This window comes from Rhinolophus sinicus, chromosome 15 (assembly GCF_057876585.1).
Source record: "Rhinolophus sinicus isolate RSI-liver-muscle chromosome 15, RSI-T2T, whole genome shotgun sequence".
NCBI lineage: Eukaryota > Metazoa > Chordata > Mammalia > Chiroptera > Rhinolophidae > Rhinolophus > Rhinolophus sinicus.
The window spans coordinates 83,368,285-83,388,125 of record NC_142515.1 but is presented as its reverse complement, the minus strand read 5'-3'; the positions used below and the strand labels follow the sequence as shown (position 1 = coordinate 83,388,125).

At 55.2% G+C, this 19,841-nt stretch overlaps 2 protein-coding genes across 3 annotated transcripts in view; both read right to left on the bottom strand.

The window, feature by feature from the left end:
* ELL (elongation factor for RNA polymerase II) overlaps positions 1–8,007 on the bottom strand; it is a 59,412-nt gene extending 51,405 nt beyond the window's left edge. The window contains exon 1 of the mRNA XM_019736788.3: positions 7,783–8,007. Coding sequence (XP_019592347.3) covers positions 7,783–8,007 — 225 coding nt within the window. The remainder of the gene's footprint in view (positions 1–7,782) is intronic.
* Positions 8,008–10,393: 2,386 nt separating this feature from the next.
* FKBP8 (FKBP prolyl isomerase 8) lies at positions 10,394–18,822 on the bottom strand. 2 transcript variants are annotated; one of them, XM_074337834.1, is made up of 9 exons: positions 18,681–18,822; positions 16,868–17,190; positions 15,165–15,334; positions 14,961–15,049; positions 14,493–14,713; positions 13,766–13,938; positions 11,987–12,064; positions 11,344–11,475; positions 10,394–10,915 (listed from the first exon to the last, which is right to left on the bottom strand). In XM_074337834.1, the coding sequence occupies exons 2-9, from the start codon at positions 17,163–17,165 to the stop codon at positions 10,829–10,831; spliced, it is 1,248 nt and encodes a 415-aa protein (XP_074193935.1). In that variant the 5' UTR covers positions 17,166–17,190; positions 18,681–18,822; the 3' UTR covers positions 10,394–10,828. The 2 variants fall into 2 exon arrangements, with proteins under 2 accessions (XP_074193935.1, XP_074193936.1); XM_074337835.2 differs by lacking the exon at positions 18,681–18,822 and having other exon boundaries at positions 14,493–14,710.
* Positions 18,823–19,841: the final 1,019 nt, after the last annotated feature.

Here is a 19,841-nt window from a genome sequence, read left to right as displayed (position 1 = left end):
ATGACGGCAGATTCACGGCAGCCCTCCATGCCCTGGCAGAGCTGCCCAAGGCGGGCTGGACCTCCAGGACCTCCTGTTGTGGAGCGCGCCTGCCCACCGGAGAGGCTGACTCAGGGAGACGCTGAACCCACAGGCGCTGTCTCAGGCTGCGGCCCCTCTGTCCAGGCTTGGCCAGCAGCCAGCGCACCCCCTGTCCAGAAACTGGCCAATACCAGTGCAATAAAGGAAACCTGGCACCCAACTGCCCCAGGCCAAGGACACAATCCAAGAACTGGAGTAAGAAAGGCTGCTGCTCTCACAGCCGCCACATCCCTCGGAAACCACCTTCAACCTGCAGTGTCAGGATGCTGGCAAGAACCTGATGACAGCCACTCCCTAGGATAAGGTGGCACCCCAGAAAGATGTGGGCTCTGGAGCCGCGCCAACAGTGCTGAGAGTGCCCATGTGCCACAGACATGCAGGAACTCTCCTGACGACACCTGCCTTCCCTCCATCCCAGGGTCACTCCAGAATCCTGCATGACCTGACTCAAACGCCCTGCTCAGGCCGGACCATCGAGTCCAGTGAGTGAAGACACTTATGCCACAGCCAGAATCAGGAAAGGCTAACAAGGTCCCGCACCCCCAACTAGGCACAGAGGGGTGGCCCACCGCCTTCCCACATGGGTCTCCTCGCCCAGGCCTCCCTGCCTCCCGCCTGCCCTCCTAGACCATCCACCCCCACAGATCAGACCCCATCCCTCCTGGGCCTCGACTGTGACACCTGCAGCCTCCGACTCCACTCAGGACACACAGAGATGACAGGGTACCTCTCACGGCACCTTAGACTCTCTGCACAGACTCAGCTCAGACAGGGGGCACGGCTCTGCGCACCCAGGAACCCTTGGATCAGTGCAGCACTGGAAGAAAAGAACCTGGGAGGCCCCATGCTGCAGAGACCCAGCCACTAAAAAGTGAAGCTTAGCATTGAGGGGAAACACAGAGCTCACACATCAGGGAAGAAGTGAGACCTCAGATTATACAAGGACACCACTGGGATGACACTGTGACCAGACGTAAGACAAAGGCAGGCACCGAGGGGCCCACAGCAGCCGTGGGAACAGGGAGTTGCTACTCTTAGGTATTTTGCCAGTTTTCTACACTGAGCTACATACTGCTTTTATGGTAAGAATTAATAAACTCTTCATGTGTCACTTTTAAACAGGGGTTCGGTGACCCCATGAACTTCACAAACATGCGAGACTCCCTCCCTTCCAGAGGAGCTGTGGCGAGTCACAAATGTGCCCCATGACCAAGTGATGCAGCCGTGGCCAGGGAAGAACCCAGCCCAAGGATATAATTAGCATCGGACTCCGTGCAGCCACTTGGTGTGGGAACAGGAGGGCTCTCCTCTGGGTGGCTAATGTGGACACCAGCTTTTGTATTAAAAAGTAAAGTGGCAAAACCACCATTCGCCATGGCTGTCTGTGTCACTCCCTGCACTGCAGGTCAGGGGTCATTTGGAGGGATTGTTCTCAAAAGCGTCCCTCTAGGCTCTGGAGTGACCACGACCACGGAGTGGCCACACTTCGCTGGAGATGAGATCTCAGACTATGCAGCTCGCAGACCAAGGAGAAAGTCATAAAAGCAGGGAGCAAGGCCCTGAAAACAAAGGAATGGGGAAGGCCAAACCCTGAAGGCACAACATGGGCTGCCAGCTGGGCCCGTGAGGCAGGGCGCCTGCCCTAGAGAAGCGAATTCTCAAAACAGGGTCTGCTCTGACCCAGAGCCATAGAGAATGGCAGAAGCGGCCTTGTTTTTCAAGGACTCCCCAGAGATGTCACAATCCCTGTGTGATGTCAAAACCGCCTCAAGGGTGATGAACTCTGGCCTTGCAGATGAGTCAACAGAGGATGGGTTTCTGTGAGCAGCCTGCTGTTTACACACCATCACCGAGGAGAAAAACCATGCAGCCGGAAGGAAGGCTGAAGGGTTCCCGTGGCAGGCAGGCCCCTCACACCGCCTTGCAGCCTCCTGCACAAACCACCAGCACTCATCCCATGCCGCGGGGCGCTCACACTCTCCAGCACCTATGAGACCAGGGCCTTCTGGGAGGAATTCACTCCACCCCGACCCATCGAGTGCCCACCTTAAAACACACGAGCAAACTGAACACCTAGGCCCTCGGGCAGAAGGCCGTGCTTCTGACCCGTGGGCGAGCCTGCTCGCCCCACCACCAGGCCCAGCGCAGGCCTTCGGAGGGGTATTCGCGTTAAGTCTGACACCAGCTGGGAGATTCCTTCCGGTGACTCAATCTCCCAGAGCCTCCAATCCGTTTCCTCATCTGAGAAATGGACACCGCTCTGCCACAGGGCTGATGGGACCAGATGAAATAAAGTGTGCAGCTCGGGCTCGCGCTGGTATGTCGGCCTCGATCCACAGTGGGTGACTACCGTCATCTGTGGGCTCTCTTGGGGGAGGAAACACAGTCCAGACACAGCCAGCAACTTCAGGCATTTGCAGGGCCACTCATGTCATCAACACTCCCCAGGAGCCTGAAACACTGGCATTTTAACTAGGACCCCAGATCACAGTGGGACTCCCTTTCATAGCTGTGTCTCCACAGCTCAAGCTCCGTCACAACTGAAGAGGCAGCCTGGGCCAGTAAGGACAGTCCATACGACCTCAGGCAGGTGACACTGCTCCTCGGAGCCTCAGTGCCCCCAACACACAGTGAGAACTATAAGCTAGCTCTCCTGCCAAGGTTGTGAAGAAGATGACAACGGCCCAGTGGCTCAGGCAGTTGGAGCTCTGTGCTCCTAACACCAAAGGCTGCCGGTTCGATTCCCACATGGGCCAGGGGCTCTCAACCACAAGGTTGCCAGTTCAACTCCGCGAGTCCCACAAGGGATGGTGGGCTCCGCCCCCAGCAACTAAGATTGAACATGGCACCTTGAGCTGAGCTGCCACTGAGCTGCCGGATGGCTCAGTTGGTTGGAGAGCTTCCTCTCAACCACAAGGTTGCCGGTTCGACTCCTGCAAGGGATGGTGGGCTGCGCCCACTGCAACTAACAAGGGCGACTGGACCTGGAGCTGAGCTGCGCCCTCCACAACTAAGACTGAAAGAACAACTTCACTTGTAAAAAGTCCTGGAAATACACACTGTTCCCCAATAAAGTCCTGTTCCCCTTCCCCAATAAAATAAAATAAAATAAATGAACTTATAAAAAAAAAAAGAAGATGACACGTGCCTGGATGAAGGGTTTATAGGGGCCGGGGGTCACAGCCAGGAGGGGCAACGCCAGCCTGTCCTAAAGGTGGTCTGTCTACAAAGCAGACATGGCTGGCAAGAAGCTGCCCTGCAAGAAGCTGCCCTGCTTAGGGCCAAGTGGGGCACCCTCCCAGGAAGGGGAGACAAGCCCTCTCCCTGGGGCCTGGCTGTGGGAGGGGAACAGAGGCTAAATTAAGGCTCCTCCTGCCATCAGTGCCTGGGCTGACATCCACGCAGCCGCCCCCTGAGCAGCAGGCCAGCAGCCCCCAGCATGGCTCCAGAACAGTCGTGGAGTCTTCACTACAGGCCTCCTGCACCTCCTCCCCCCACACACCCTTCCCCAGGACACAGCCCTCCAGCCACCTCCTGCCCCCAGCCCCGGGTACCCAGCATACCTGGACCCCTCCCTTGGCAGACCTCGCTCTGGCATCTCCTAGAAGCGCCGCTCTCAATCGGCAGCCTTTCAGGTGGTCTGTCCCACACTATCAGGTTGCCCATTTTATGTTCTTCCTGACGCTGACCGCTAACCAGCTCTTCACGTTGGCTTCTGTGCCACTCTGTTCGGTATCTGTCTCCTGCCTCTAGCATGTCAGCTCATGACACGAGGGGCCTGCCTTGGTCACTTGGGAATGTCCAACTCCTGAGCAGCGGCCCCGCAGCGACCAAGCGTTCAGTCCGATTCAGGCAGATGCAGGAGCCCAGGCTCCCTGACTCCACCGGCTCCGCTCTAACCTCCGGGCAGGGACTAGCTATAAGTTGAGGCACCAAGGGCAGAGGAGGGGGTCAGGGCTGTGCTGAGGGGCACACACACATGCCAACAGGAGCCCCACCGCCCTAAGAGGAGGATCTAGAGCTCAGAGAGGGCCAAGGGCTGGGACCCTCACAGCTGTGTGGAGAAGGTGCCGAACTGGCAAGAGTCAGGCGCCGGCCCAAGGCTTCCTGCACGTAGAACTGAGCTTCAAATCCAGATGGGCTCCAATCCCCAGGCTTCTTAGGTCCTTTCCTGGGCCCTCAATTTTTTCTGAACAACCTGCTCCTCTCTACCAAGGAGATTAAAACCCAGGAGAGGAAAAGGTCACCCAGCAACAGAGCTCACCAAATCCAATGATGAAATGCCCAGGTGGTCAAGGCAGGTGCCCTAGAGAGGGTCACTGCCTCAGAGTGGTCGCGGGATACTTCTCTGAGCAGGCAAGTGAGGTGATGTTGGAAGCATGGGTTGTGTCTTCTCCCCCGGAAGTAACCCAGCAAAAAAGGAGATCCACAGGACTCACTCAGGACTCACTAGAGCTTTTATTGTCAAGGAAAAACTACACAGAGCCCAAATCTGGATGGTTGGCAGCTGCATGTATTACCACACCTTCACGTTCCACTACGTTCCAGGCAGGCCACCAGTTCTGCACACAGGCAGCTCAGACTTTAGAGCCCTCTGGAGAGAGAAACCACGGGGACTTCTACGGGGTTGCTCCAATAGTTAGGATGACAAGAAGCTCCTCTCCATTCCTCTGCCACATCTGAATCTGTACAAGCCTCTTCCCAATTAAAAAGTAAAAATAGGGGCTGACCCGGTGGCTCAGGCGGTTGGAGCTCCGCGCTCCTAACTCCGAAGGCTGCCGGTTCGATTCCCACATGGGCCAGTGGGCTCTCAACCACAAGGTTGCCGGTTCGACTCCTCGACTCCCGCAAGGGATGGTGGGCTCTGCCCCCTGCAACTAAGATTGAACACGGCACCTTGAGCTGAGCTGCTGCTGTGTAGCTCAGTTGGTTGGAGCACCTCCTCTCTACCACAGGGTTGCCGGTTCGACTCCCACAAGGGATGGTGGGCTGCGCCCTCTGCAACTAAAAACGGGCAACTGCACCTGGAGCTGAGCTGCGCCCTCCACAACTACCATTGAAAGGACAACAACTTGACTTGGAAAAAGCCCTGGAAGTACACACTGTTCCCCAATAAACCAATAAAATGTTTAAAAAATAAAGGAAAAGTAAAAATAAAAAGCCTCTCTACAGGTTGCCATTGGCAAACCATATAACCACAGCTAGGGTTGCCAGGCGGAATTCCCGCCCGCTCTCAGGAATTTTTTTCGCTTTCCCGTTCCCGAATCCCGAAATATAAACTGTTTTCTGTTCTCCACAATGAATTGTTTCCACAAAGTTACGGCAGATACTACCAACCACCTGGGTTCAAGGAACCTATTTTCCCGATTTCTCAACCAACTTTTCTCGGAATTCAGGAATGGAAAAGCAAAAAAAATTCCCGAGAATATGCGGGAATTCCTGCACGGAAACCCTAGCATAAATAAAAAACAAAAATGTCTAAGACACATTGTGAGTAGTATGTATATTTCCCATTGTGGGTATCACTGGGTTCAAAGAGCCGATTTTCCCAATTTCCCGATCAACCTTTCTCGGGATTTGGGAACGGGAAAGCAAAAACAAAAATTCCTGAGAATAGACAGGAATTCCCACCTGGAAACCCTAACCACAGCACGAGAAAATAGAGAACGCTAGATGCTATTGACAGAGCTGTGCATCGGAGGTTTGTTAATAACCAGTACGCTGCTCTGGTCACACAAACGAGTTCTTCCAGTTGCCTTCCCCATGCCCAGCACCCAAGACTACCAAGAGCACCCAGGCTGCCCTTGTATCGGCCCAGTTCACTGCACTGCCCAACAGGTATGACTAAATACAAAAATTGCCAAGTCACTTAAATTACCAGACAGCTTCTGAGAAAAACACAACTTTAGGTCACCCCAAATTTTAGCCCAGCCAGCCAAGTTGGCCCAGATGGCTTGGAGAAGTTCTTCCAGGGAGCCACAACTAGCGATCAACAGAGACCTACGCAGCAGGGCTCCATGAGGGACCAGCCTGAGTCTGCAGTTACCTTCACCCTCACACAAGGAAGATCCAGCTTAGCTAGGGGATGTAACCAACACCCTAAATTAAAAATAGCAGCGTGACAGCATGAGGTGGACGCACAGGCGGGCCTTCCGGACGACTGGATCAAGTGAGGGCAGCATGACAGGGAAGGCGGAGCTCCTAACCCACAGTGACCAGGTATCAAGTTCACCTTATTTACATGACTCATGAGCTCTCCCCCAGCTATCTCTAAGAAAGTCTGCCTTCCTGCAGGACTAGTCAGAATCTCCCAGGGAAAAAGACTCAGGGACAGAATTCCACAAGGAAGGCAGGCTCAGGCCGGCCACTGCGCCCTTACCACCCCCTCCCCCTCCCCTGCACGAAGGAGTACCTTAGCCTCATCTTAGGGAACCCTTCTGACAAGGTGAGAACCTGCTCTTCTAGAAAAGATATAGTCCATTTCTATTACGGAGAAACTGAGACACCAGGACAGGAAGGAAATTGCCCAAAAAGGTGGAAAGAAGCTTGGGAAGGGTGGGCACTGGGGAAGTGGTGGAAATGAACAAGGAAGAAATTCCCAGCTTAGCTAATGGTGCTGAACAAGTCTGAGGCAGGAAGAAAGCCACATTCCTTCCTAGTTAGTCTGTCTCCTCACCCGCCAGAGGCACCCCCATCCCTGATACACAAACATACACACACAGAATGGGACCTCCCCACCACCTGTAACTATGAAGCCCCCACTTCCCAGGCAAGGAGAAAAAGAGCTCCCAAACCACCTCCCCTCAGGACCTCACCACTGGGCACCTACAACTTCTCTTCCAACACAGAAGGAGAGCGCCATGACACCAACTGAAATGGGAAGAAGCAGGTTTTTGACAACGGCCCCAGATGTGCCCCAAAGCCAGGCCTCAAAGAAGGTGCACAACAGCCTCTTCCCCATTGCCTACCCAGGGCCAGGTGGCAGAACTGAAAGCCTTGAGCTTCCCCCAGATGGGCCCAAATCGGCCACTGAGAAGTTTGAGAGTCAGCAGCCAAGTGCAGTAGCCAGAGTTCCCTTCCAAGTTGCCCACTACTGGCTCCTAGCCTGGGAAAGGCACCATGCCGGAGAACCCCCTACATGCACAGCTTCTTACCCCCAAAACACTCCCAGTCTCCAAAGGTGTCCAGTGAGACAGGGTCACCTGTGTGTGTGTGTGTGGGGGGGGGGTGACAAACTCCCCTTCCTAAGAACCAAGACTAAGTCCAACTCCAGGGGCCTCATTGGAAAAAGTCAAAGACCGCCCCCACACACAAACGGAACAGGACCCCACAGGTACCCCGTCAGCGGTCCCTACTGACCCACCCTGCCAGAGACCCCGGAGGAGAAGCCCCAAGCCCCCCCAATCTCCTTCCCCCGACCAGGTGAACAGAGCAGACGAGGTCCTGCCCAGGTGCCGAGTGGGCCGGGAAAGGCCCCGGACGCCCCCAGGACCAGGCGCGCGAGTTCGAGCCCCGGGCCGCCCGCCAGTGTCGCCTCCCAGCGCCGATAATGAACATGGTGCCCCGCTGAGCCAGGGACCCGCGAGCAGCACCCCGGACGCCGGACCCCGCGCCCCCACGCCGGAACGCTAGGCGAGGAGCGCGCGAGGCCGGCCTGCGCCCCGACTTCCCTGACCGTCGCGCCGGGTCCGCGCTACTCACCTGGCTGGCGCGATAGCTCTCGAAGGCTCTCAGAGCACTGTCGGTGAGCTTCACGTGGAACACAGACACTTTGCTGCCGTCGCTCACCCTCCCGCAGGACAGCCCGTAGCTCCGACCCTCCTTTAGCGCCGCCATCTTGCGACCATCGCTCCCCGCCCCCCCTTCCTGGCTCCAGGGCCGGCGCGCCGGCCACGCCCCACCCCGCCGCCCGCTGACGCGCTGCATTATTCATGACTTCTGGCCACGCCCCCAAGATCCCGCGAGGCCTAGTCGACGTCGCACGGCCCGCCGACGTGCTGCATTATTCATGATCCTACGGGCCGGGCCAGGCCTACAGTCACCGCCTGGGTATCCTGCATATTCAAAACAATCCTGGACTTCCGCTTCCCGGACTCCGCCCCGACACGCGCACCGCTCCCGGCCCCCGCCCACATATATATTATTCATGAGCCTGACGCAGCCAGGCGCATCGAAGCCCCGCCCCCACCGGGCGCTGACGTGATGTATTATTTATGAGGTCTCACCAACCCTTCAGTCTTTGGCTTCAGTTGAGAGCCGCAGTGTGGGCGTGGAGGGGCCAGGCCAACGCAAAACACGTGGAGTACGGGGCAAGCGGCTGTCCGGGTGAGTGGGCGTGGCTATGCAAACAACGCGCGTTGGACGCTGTGTTGGGCTGGTGGGCAGATGTGATTTTCCCCATCTGGGGCTTTTAGAGGATTGAGGAACCGGTCAGCTTTGTTCATAAGAATAGACTTTTAATAGAATAAAATCCAACATCACCATGGGCCCTGAGAGATAGTGGTTGTCCAGCTCCCCGATTGAAAAAAATAAATTATATATTGTAAAATTAACCCATATAAAGTGAAAAATTCAGTGGCATTTAATACATTCACAACGCTATGCAGCCACTATCTAGCTCCACAACATTTTTATCACCACAAAAGGAAACCTACTCCCCTCTCCCCAGCCCATGGCAAACACTAACCTACTTTCTATGCCTATGGATTTCCTAATTCTGGACATTTCGTATCAACGGAATCATACAATATGTGACCTTGTGTGTGTGGCTTCTTTCACTCGGCATGTTTTCAAGGTTCATTCACATTGTAGCATGTTAGTGCTTAATTCTTTTTTATGGCCGAGTAATATTCCACGGCACGGACCAACCACATTTTATCGTCTGTTGATGGACATTTGGGTTTTTTCTACTTTTTCACTATTACGAATAAAGCTGGTGTGAACATTCATGTACAAGTTTTTGTGTGGATGGATGTTTTCCCTTCTCTTGGGTCTATACCTAGAAGTTGAATTGCTAGGTCATATGGTTCTGTTTAACCTATTAAGGAACTGCCAGAGTATTTTCTATAGAAACTGTGCCACTTTATTAAGCTCTCCTTGTACAGGTGGGGAATCTGAGGCTGAAGAACACTGCTGGCTTGCCCAGCAAGGTCCTCCTGGACTCCCTGGCCTCCCGACCTGTGGAAAGCTCTTAAGTTTTCTTTCTTCCTTTAATCTAATTACAGACTGTGGTCATAGGATGGATTTTGATGGATGAGAGGAAGGTGAAGTTCAGGGACTTTCTATGTCCCTGCCCAGGTGATCTCATTAGTTTTGGCACTGTCACCCGCCACTGCCAGGTCAGCACTACCATCTATTTACATGCCCCTCCCTCCCAGCCATGAATGCTGAGGCTCTGTGCTCCGTGCCAGGCACCCACAGCTGCCTTTTATGGTGGGTACAGTGGTTTGGACCCATCTGCCAGATGAGGAAACTGAGGCTTGGAAAAGATAAGAGAATCAGAAACACTGCAACTGTGGGCTGCACTGTTTGTTAACAAGTATTTCTCCATTTTATACTCAATGTCCAAGTGGCTCCCAACAGGACCCCAGGGATAATAATGGAGGAATCACCAGACATTGACATACTCTTCAAAAGTCTCTAAGAACTAGGTCACCTAAGAAATTGCAAGCTAGTTCATCACCTTGGGGTGGCACCTCGACACGTCCTCCACCTTGCAAACTCACTGCAGAAGCTCTAGCCCAGGGGTGTCCAAACTGCGGCCCGCGGGCCAACTGCGGCCCACAATCCATTTTTAATTGGCCCGCAGCAAATTCCAAAAATATATTTAGTTTACTTAAATAAACCAGGTGAGGCAATACGTACTTCACCTTGAGTGAGTGGTCTGGCTATTTGTGTATTTTACCGCATATAGCCTTTGGTGAAAAACATTGAAAAGAGTTTGGATACCCCTGCTCTAGCCTTTGCACTGGCTATACTGCTGCCGCCCAGACACGGGGCTGTCAGCTCATTGCACAGCCAGACCCCTGTAAATGCTGTCTCAGCGAAGCCCCCAATTAGGTCCCATCAGGGTCCCCATTTTCAGGAAACAGAAACAAGAGAGGTTAGGGTAACAGGTAGTTATCCCAATGCTTTAGGAGTATGAACTCCTTAAGAGTTCACAGCTGGGTGCCCTGGCTTTCACTCCACTTCTCCAGGCCTGTTTCCCCCTGTAACAAGGGTCTACGACGGCCCAAGTACAGACACCCCACGCTGCCCCATGCTCCAGCTTAGCCCCAAGTGGCGGTGAAAGAAGGCTCCGGAGCCAGCAGAGTGCGGGGTGGGAGGCTTTATTTCACTGGGAGAGGGGAGAGCCTGGACAGAGATGCAGCAGGCTGGGCAGGAGGGGTTGGCACTCGGACAGGGAATGTACGAGGGAAGGGCTGCCCCCAGGCCTGTTGGGAAGGAGAAACTGAGGCTGGCCCCTGTTGAGACCCAACCCAGAGGGGTGGGAGTGGGAATTGGGTCTGGAGGAATGAGGGCCCCCTCCCTTCAGGCTGGACATAGGGCCCAGGCCCCGCCTCACTTTTCTCATATTGCGCCTCAGTCCCTCCTGCTCGCTGGGCCATGCGACCCCCAAACCTGGCTGTCCCCCCCCCACACAGGAGGGGGCTAGGTCAGAGAGGGCAGTGGACAGGGAGCCTGGGAAAGTTAGGGAGCTCAGGGTGGGGTCCATGGTGCTCAGAAGGGGTGGCGGCCACCTGGGTGATCAGTTCCTGGCAGCGATGACCACAGAGAGAGCCACGCCCCCCAGGGCAACAGCAGTCGCCCCAAACAGCCACTTCCATGGTATGGACTGTGGATAAAGGGAGAGGAGGAGGAGACTGGAGGGTAATCAACAGTGATGTCTTGGGCCTCAGATACCAACACAGTTTACACAGGCCTCCCAGGAAGCCACTGCCTGACCCTGCCTTCCCGGCCTCCTGGCAAACTCCTACTCATGCATCAAAGCTCAAACCAAATGTCACCTCCTCTGGGACACCTCCCCTTCTTTTCTGGAAGAGCCATCACTCCCCACCCTAAGTCCTACAGATTGTGTTCCACCTTCTGCTCTGGCCCTGGTCAACAGGGCTGAGGCAGCTGTGTCCCCAGCATGTCCAGCATAGCCCAGGTGAGGAGGACATCAATATTAGCAAAATAAAGACACTGCCTCTGCGTGGTCTGCCCTGCCCATGGCCCTGGCCCCTCCTCCAGGAGCCTCCCTACCCGCCAGCCCCAGCTCACCCAGGCACCCTTGCCAGGACACTTGGCGGGCAACCGGCTGGGGTTGCCCAGCATTTTCCGGTACAGGGCAGTCTCCGTGCTTCGCTGGGCCGCATGCTTCTTCACCAGCTTCGAGAGCTCCGCGTGGATCGTCTGGGAGAGGTGGGCAGCATTTGGGCTAAGAGCATGCAGCAATGGCAGCCAAGGTGACCTGCCATCGCTGGTACTCTGCCTTTTTGGCGCCCTGGGTCACTTTGGGGCTGGGACCACTGGGACACAGGGATTCTGTCTGCCCCTCTCTGGGCAGCAGCAAAGTGGGGGCTGCCATCTCCATCCCTCTAGGGAGACTGTGGATGGGGGAGAGCACAAGGTGGCCAGGAGAGGAAGGTTCTAGGATTAGAAAACTGAGGATACTGGCATTGGCCAAGCTGGCGGCACCCTGGGCTTCTGGGACCGCTAGTTGGGGGTGAGCCCAGACTACCTACGTAGGGATCACGAGTGTCTCAGCAAGCTGGCTGGGGCCCTTCAGCCACCCACCCCGACGTTGTTCAGGTAGAAACACCACAGGGAGAGCCACAACACGAAAGACCAGGGGCACACGATCGAAGGGACTTCCCAGACAGGGCAGTAGGGCAAGTCCCCAGGGCACCCCAGTTCTGCTCACCTTGTTGGAAGGTTCTAGCTTCAGGGCCGCCCTCAGGATGGGGATGGCCTCACTGTACTCGCCTTGCTGGGCCAGTACCTATGGGAGTCAATACATGGCATCACTCTGGACCCACGTTGGGCCATGCTTTCTTTCACAAAACCCACTCTGCCAGGCTCCTCGCCACCCTGACAAGTCCCAAATCTATCTCGAGCAATAGCTCCAGGGGTTCAGCCACCCCAGGATGCTCTCCTGAGCCCTCACACTCCATGCGCACCCCACTACTGGGTTCAGTGTTGTCCCTGCAATCTATTCCTCCTTCTCTGAGTGTTTGTCTCAGCCTGTGCAGGAGACCCAGGTGCCCAACTCGCCTCCTCCTCCCTCATCACCTTGACTGGATAGTTCCAAAGCTCTGGCCACAGTTAGCACGTGACTCAAGCAAAGCAATGATACAGCCTGAAATAGGCTTGTGTCACTGGGAGACCAGGTGCTAAGGGGAGAGGATGGAAGCCTGGAGCTTTTGGGGGGCAGGGGGGAGCCCTGCTTGAGAGGGAAACTGACAGCAGACAGACACAGCATTCCCACAACAGTGCTAATGCCTGATCTAGTAGCCCTGCCTAAAGCCGGAAACCCAGGACTTGACAGTGCCACAAGCCATCAATCCCTACTTTTGCTTGAATCTGAGTGGGTTTCTATGACCTTCAACCAGCAGATCCAAACATGTGAGTTATACAAGCAGACACTCCCACAGCCCCCAAAAGGATTACAAACCCTTGAAAAATAGGGATGACACCGTCTTCCTCTCCACATTTCTATGCAGAACTCTATACACAGCAAGTGCTTAAAAAATGCTGGCTAGAGAGAGACCCTACTCAAGCTTCTTACAAACACACTAGGTGACCCAGCACTTGCTTGTACCTCAGTTTTCTCGGTTTACTGCTAAAAGGTACTGAAAAGTCTCCCCGCTCCGCCCCATCCAGGGTTGCTGTATGAGAATAAACAGATGGAGGCAAAAGCAATTAAGATCACGTCCATGCAGGCCAAATTCTCCAGTTTCACCAGCACTTACTGAGCACCTACTGTGAGCCTGGCCCTCTTTGCAGGGTTAGAGATTTAGCAGTGAGTCAGACAAACAGAATTCCCACTACCCAACGGGGTAGATGGACAAGAGGCTTGAGACCTCCATGTGATGACCATGACAAAGTAAATATAAAGACAGCAGGGGGTCGGTGGGGGCAGCAGGAAGGGCTTCCCAAGGAGACATCAAAGACCTGAAGAACGCAAGGAAAGAACCAATGGAGGTACCTGGAGCATGAATGTCTCAGGCAGAAAGTATACCCTACGCAAAGGCCCTGGGTGGGAGAGATCTGACCCGGACGTCAAGCAGTCAGAGGGCTGGGCAGGATGGAGAAGCAAGACGTAAGGTAAAAGGTGATGGCAGGAAGAAGATTAGATGGCTCAAAGTCCCAAAGGCTGCAATAAAAACTCGGCTTTTGTTCCACGAGATAGCAACCACGAAGATTTATATGTAAGGAGCAGTCACTATTGGGCTAAGGGCAGTGCACGGGTACCTAAGGCTTGGGGTTCACGTCTGGCCTGTTAATGAATTGCTGTAACTCAAGTCACATCTCTGAACCTGTATGGGCCTCAGTTTCCCTAGCTATACCCCCGAGAGCTTAGCTGGCTGACGCCTATGCCCTTTTCAAATCCTGGGTTCAGGACCAGTCCCACTGCTCTGGGCTGGGGATACCAGGCTGGCCACCCGTGCCTGTGGCCTGCCCACCCCCGGCCAAGGCCCACCTTGCCCTTGCGAAAGAGCGCCTTGATGTTGTCAGGCTGATGCTCGAGCACGAGGCTGCAGGAGCGCAGCGCGGCCCGGTAGTGATCCAGCTTCAGCTGTGAGGCCGCCAGGTTGTTCAGACACTTCACCTTCAGCTGCAGAAGCTGCTCCTCCTCCTCAAATGTCATGTCCACTGTGGAGGGACAGTGCTCAACCTCGGCAGCAGTTACCATGCCGCCAGCCCCCCGCAACCGTCCGCCTACTACATCACCCAGGCCAAGACCCACCCCTCTGTACCTGGTGGAAAAGAAGACTGAGGAGGGGCCTCTAATTGAGTGTCCTGGTTAAGGGAGGTGGGGGACGCTGCTGCTCAGAGGACCTCAGGTCTCTCTGGCCTCAGTTTCCCTATCTCTAACACAGGCCAAGACCACAGTGTCCTCAAGACACTACCAAGGAATCTACAAAACAGCCTAAGTGAAGCAGAGGCTTAAACACAGGCTTGTGGAGTGAAACCATCTGCAGTCACCACACCCCCACATCTACGTGTATCCTCTAGCATCCCATTGATCTGGAATCTACCACCAGGCTGGGGTAGACCCTGGCCGAAAGGTTAGGGATGGCTGAACATCTATCCATATTCTGGAATACTCTAGAACATTCTGAGTCTCACTCCCTCTGTGGCTTGAGGTTTCTGGCACTAGCAGATACTTTTGCAGGGGAGGTGGGGGAATTTGACTGGGAGGTCACCTTTTGCGCTGGAGGTGATGGCCTTGATGGCGAGGTCATAGGAGTTGGCAGCCAGCACAAAGTCCGCCCGTTGGTAGTGGGCATTGCCGCACTCCCGCTTCCGGTTGGCCAGGGCCACACGCTCCTGCCCTGTGAGCATCTCCAAGTCAGGCCCATCCACAGCCATCTTCAGCGTCACCTCCAGGCACAGTGCCGCGTGAGGGGGAATATACGGGCTCCTGCTGGGGGGGTTGGTGGGGGAGCACTCAAACCTGGCAGCCATGACAGCACCCCATAGACACTAGACAAGCTCAGGAAAAGGTGGAAAAGGGCCCAAGTCCTGGAGCTGGCCCCACTGTCACCCCCACCTCAGTAAAACACAAGAAAGTGACTTCTGCCACCCTTGAGCTACATGACTTGGAGAGTTACATATCTACCTCCTCCCCACCCCAACAGGGCAATAACCCCCCGCTGGTGGCAGGTTCTTACCTGCCTTGGGGGCCATAGCAGTACTTGGAGTCAGCAGTGACCATAGCCGTCTCCCCCACGTCCATGAGCGGGACGCTAAGATCCAGGGCCTGGGTATACGGGGTCATGAGGGTCAGGTGGATCCAGGTACAGCGCCCTCCCCCAGCCCACCCAGCCATCACATCTCCCCATCATGCCTCTGCCCCACCCCCAACCCACTCCAACCTGGATGACGTCACAGTCTCCCAGGGTGAACACCAGCTCTGGTTCCTCCTGCACCCGTGTGCCATTCTCCAGTGATGTCTGCAGCTGCACCGTGACCACCTGGCCCTTGGTCGGGCGGCTTGAGCCAGGTGGGCCTGGGACCAGTGTCTTCTTCCTCAACATCCCATTCCCTGCCAGGGACCAGGAACAAGAACCCTGTCACCGAATGGCTCAGATGGGCAGATGCTCCCTGAGCCCCTTCACCCAAACCCTTACCCCCACCAGCTCCACCCATCCCGGGCCCAGCACCAGGACACAAGCTGAGCCTCAAACAGCTGCCCTGCCACTTACTGGGCAGGTACCTCATACCTCTGGGCCTCAGAGTCCCAGCAGTCCGTAATATTCCACTGGTCTGGAATATAACGTAAATCTGAATGAACTCTAGTCTAAAGGTTAGAGATAGGGAGGCATCTGTTCATATTCCGGGATATTCTAGAATGTTCCAACTTTCTGTGCTGCTCCCAAGCTTGTATATGTCCCCACATCCAGCCTAAGAACCACTGATCTAGTGGATCTGGAGAATCCTGTGTCTTGAAGTTTCCTGGCACTAATGGTAGATGTGCTGGCAGAGTCTCATGGGGGGACTCCGGGCAAATCACATCTCCTCTCAAGGCTTCAGTTTCCTTGTCTAGAAGCCTGAATTCTGACCTCAGAATGTGGCTGGCTCTGAATATAAATGAGCAAAGCCAGCCTCCTGCTCAGACGTGGAGCAGGGCAGCTCCTACTATCAATAGAGAAAAGCTTCCCAGTATAGCCAAGGAGGCTGTATGACCCTGGGCAAGTGCCCTTACCTCTCTGAGCCTGTTTCCCCATCTGTAAAACAGGAGTACGGTACAAATTACATCACGGGGTTGTTGTGAGGATATGGTAAGATGGTGCACAGGCCTGGCACAGAACTAGTGGGCAGTCAATGTTACCTGGTGTTATTTTTAGAAGTAGTTAACATTTTTATTAGCAGTGGAAATGACATTAATAACTCCTGGTTTATCAGAATCAGTATTATCTGATACTATTGCTTTAGTATCAGTACAAACGGTAGTAGTAATGATGATGTTTTACTACTATTCATGGGAAACTAGTATTACTTAGCATATTACATACCAGTACTAGTAGCAATATATTTTTAGAGTTTCCAGAATTGCTGTGAGGTAGATTCATAGTGGCAACACCTGTGTGTGTTCTCCTAGTTTCTTTCCTGTAGGAAAGTAGTTTCTCTACTAGATTCTTTCTCTGAGCAATTAGAACGCTAATGAATACTGTGAACCAGACAGAGGAATGGATAAATTGGGATGTCCCCCAGACTTATGCGATCTCAGGACATGTTTTCCAGGGGACGGGTACCTGTCAGACAAATGCCAAGAAAAGAAGCAGTGGAGGTTGGGAGCTGCCAGCGCCTGGCGTGCTGGCTGTGTAGCCCTGGATGGGTGACTCAGCCTCCCTGAGCTGCTGTGTATGTGACAATGAAAGAGGTTCATACACATGAAATGTCTCGAGCACTTGCCTGTGGCTGGTGATCACCGTGGTTACTACATGTTTTACTTCCAACCTACTTCACGTCAGAGATGGGGAAATGAGGCTCAGGGGAGAATGCCTGGGCCAAGGTCACTCCTGAACTGGAGAAGTCCGGGTCCTGTGGGTCAACCCGAGCCACCCCTACTCCTTACCCAGGATGTCCAGCCACTCGTCCAGAGCCGCGACAGGCTCAGGCTCAGGCTCCATGGCAGCCAGGAACTCTCGTGCCAGGGCCCCTGGCTGCTCGGTCTCCTCCAGTGAGGGCTGCCCCACATCCTCCAGTGGCGGCAGCTCACTCAGGTCCTCTTCCTCTTCCTCCTCTTCTTCCTCCTCACCCTCTGCATCTTCTACCCCATCCAGCACTTCGAAGTCCTCAAGTGGTGGGACCCCAGCAGGCGGCCGGGCAGCGGGCTCAGGGCCCGAAGCAGAGGGCTCAGCACAGGATGCCATGCTGCTGGGGGGACGGGAACTGGCCCTGGTAGGGGGAATGCATGGGATTTGTAAAAATCCCACTCAGCCCCAAATCCTCCTATGTATCCGCTCTCTGCACTGCGGATTGCTTGCTATGTGATTCAGGGGATCCAGGCCTGTTTCCTCATCTGTACAACGGGTAGAGCAACAACCCTGGTTTGTCCAGAGGATTTAAGGACCCAAGGATCAAGCCCAGGGCATCAGGCTATAACAGCGCTAGCTATTATTAGAGCTAATAGTTAATCTTCATAAACACTACAGGGAGTAGAAAACATCCCCCCTATATTTTGCAGAAAAGAAAATCGAGGCCCAGAGGGGCAAAGCTATTTGCCCAAGGTCACAAAGCAAGCCAACTCAGAGGCAGGATTTGAACTCAGGGCTTTATCTGATTAAATTCCCAGAGGAGGTGCTGAGTTTTAGGGGACAGTCCCTGAGATACTCGAGAGGCTATTTTTAGAGTTTAAGGGAATTAAATTTTACCAGGGCTCCCCACCTCCACCTGCCCCTTCCCCTAAGGAGAGTCCCATGCTAACTTCTCACCACCCAGAAATCCCAAGCCTTTTCCTTCCAAAACGCTGAACCTAAACCATCACCCCCCACCACACACACACACACACACACACACACACACACACCCGCGGCCCCACCCCCTCGCAACACCAGAAATCCTGGCCCAAACCCTTCTCTGGGAGCCCTTTATCCTCTCCTCGGTCTTCCTGACGACCCTCCCAAAGTAGCCTTCTTTACAGGAAGGGTGGATATTCCCACCGCATTCTACAGCCTCTTCCTTGGGCCATCAAAGACTGCCCCCCTTCCCCAGACCCCAAGCTTGGGAAAGCGGGGGGGTTGGGGAGGAGGTAGGTAGAGCCGTCATTCTAACGCACAGCATCCCCTATTCCCTCCCTAACCCTCACTTGCCTGCTCCTTCCGGACTCGGGCCCCTTTTTCTGAGACCCACCTAGCCCCCACCCCCATAATCCCCTGCGCCCGCACAAATCGCCCTCCCCCATCCCCCAACCACCGCCCCCAGCCTGGGCCAGCTGCCCCCACAGCCGCTCAGTCGCCGAGTAAACACCCCGATGACGGGCGACCTCCTCCTGATCTCTTAACACACTACGCCCTCCAAACGCCCCGGCCTGGGCCTGGCCCTCCGTCAATCCCCCAACCCAGGCCCCCAAAGTCCCACGCCTGTTTGACGCCACCAGTCCAGGGCCCCTACCCCCCGCACCCCTCGAGAGCCCCCGGCCTTGCACGTCTCTACCAGCGACAACCCCCTAGCTCCCTTCGGCCCCACCAAAGCCCCCCCCTCCCCGCCGTCTCCGCCGGGCCGCGCCCCCTCGGGCACTCCGACCCCAAGCGGCCCCCGGTTCGCCTCCCCCGCGGCCCTTCGCCCCGCCCATCGGTCGCAGCCCGGCCGCGCCGGTCCCCGGACCGTCCTAGGCCCGAGCAGCGCCCCCGGCCGGCGCAGCCCAGCCGACGCCCCTGGACACGTGCCTCCGGCTCCGGGACCCCCGCCTGGGGTCCTGCGCCCCCCTCCCCGCCCCCAGACGCAGCCGTCGCGCCTCGGGAACTAGACTCGGGCGCCAGGCCCCGCCCCCACCGTGTCGATTGGCCGCCGCCGCCGAGACTGTAGCGCTCATTGGCCCACGCGTACATCCGTCTCCAGCGCAGGCACCGCCCCCTTCCTGCTTGTATCCGCGGGGTGTTCTTAAAGGGGTAGAGGCTGCCGCTCTATCGGGGCGGGGGCGGGGGCGGGGGCGGGGTGGGGGTGTCTCTGGATCGGTCTATTTACGGGTCAGCGCATCACCGCTGATGCGACTCACTGCTCCCGTGTTAGCTTTTTCCTGCTCATCTGCGAAATGGGGATGAACACCCCAATCCACGCACTCTCACCTTGGGGACGGTTGGGAGGACAGTACTAAATGGTATTTTTTTAAGGAGATCAGGCCTGACGGTCAGGGCGGCTCTGGAGCTGCTGGATAATCTACCTTGAAGCCCTAGTTATGGATGAGGACCTGAGGCGCCTAAGGGCACACAGTACCCCTCTCCCCTGCGTGGTCTGTCTAATCTCCCGGAACTTGCCTGATGCATACAGGAGGAGCTCAATAATGGCTAGGTGAGCTACTGAGCGAGCAGGGCCGCTGGGGGTAGTTACTCCTCCCTGCACCTTGTGCCAGAGAGTGATAAAGTGCCCATGGGCCCTGGAGAAGGTGGCTGCCTCGATTAGATGGGTTATTATGGATCTTGTTTTGAAAGCAGGGGCAATTACTCTTCCCTGGCTCTATTTCCTTTCCAGCAGTTACCACCATCCAGAATACTCTTGTTTGTTCTTTTGCTTCTTCCCCTTTCATCCAACTCTGCTCCTACCTAAAATTTTGCTTGATTTGTTCCCCCCACACACACCTCCTTGAATGATGCCTAGCACCTATGGGAGTTCAGTAAATGAACTAATAATTGAATAAATGAATGAAACTGGCTTTGGAGGTAGCTAACACTGGAGAAGGTAACTAGTTTTTGGAGGGAACTAACTTGTTAGATCAGCACTCGGAGGTCATCTCCTACAGGAAGACCTCCCAGACCTCCCCGAGGCAAGGCCAGGTGCCCCAATTGGCTGTTCCTAGACCCATGAACCTCCACTTCATAACTGACTGACTT

Excerpts from the sequence above, each read along its gene's own strand:
- FKBP8 (XM_074337834.1), bottom strand. The coding sequence starts at position 17,165 with ATGGCATCCTGTGCTGAGCCCTCTGCTTCGGGCCCTGAGCCCGCTGCC. Across the intron at positions 15,335-16,867 it reads CGAGTGGCTGGACATCCTGG|GGAATGGGATGTTGAGGAAG; the intron begins GTAAGGAGTAGG and ends GGTCCCTGGCAG. Across the intron at positions 14,714-14,960 it reads TGCTATGGCCCCCAAGGCAG|CAGGAGCCCGTATATTCCCC; the intron begins GTAAGAACCTGC and ends CAACCCCCCCAG.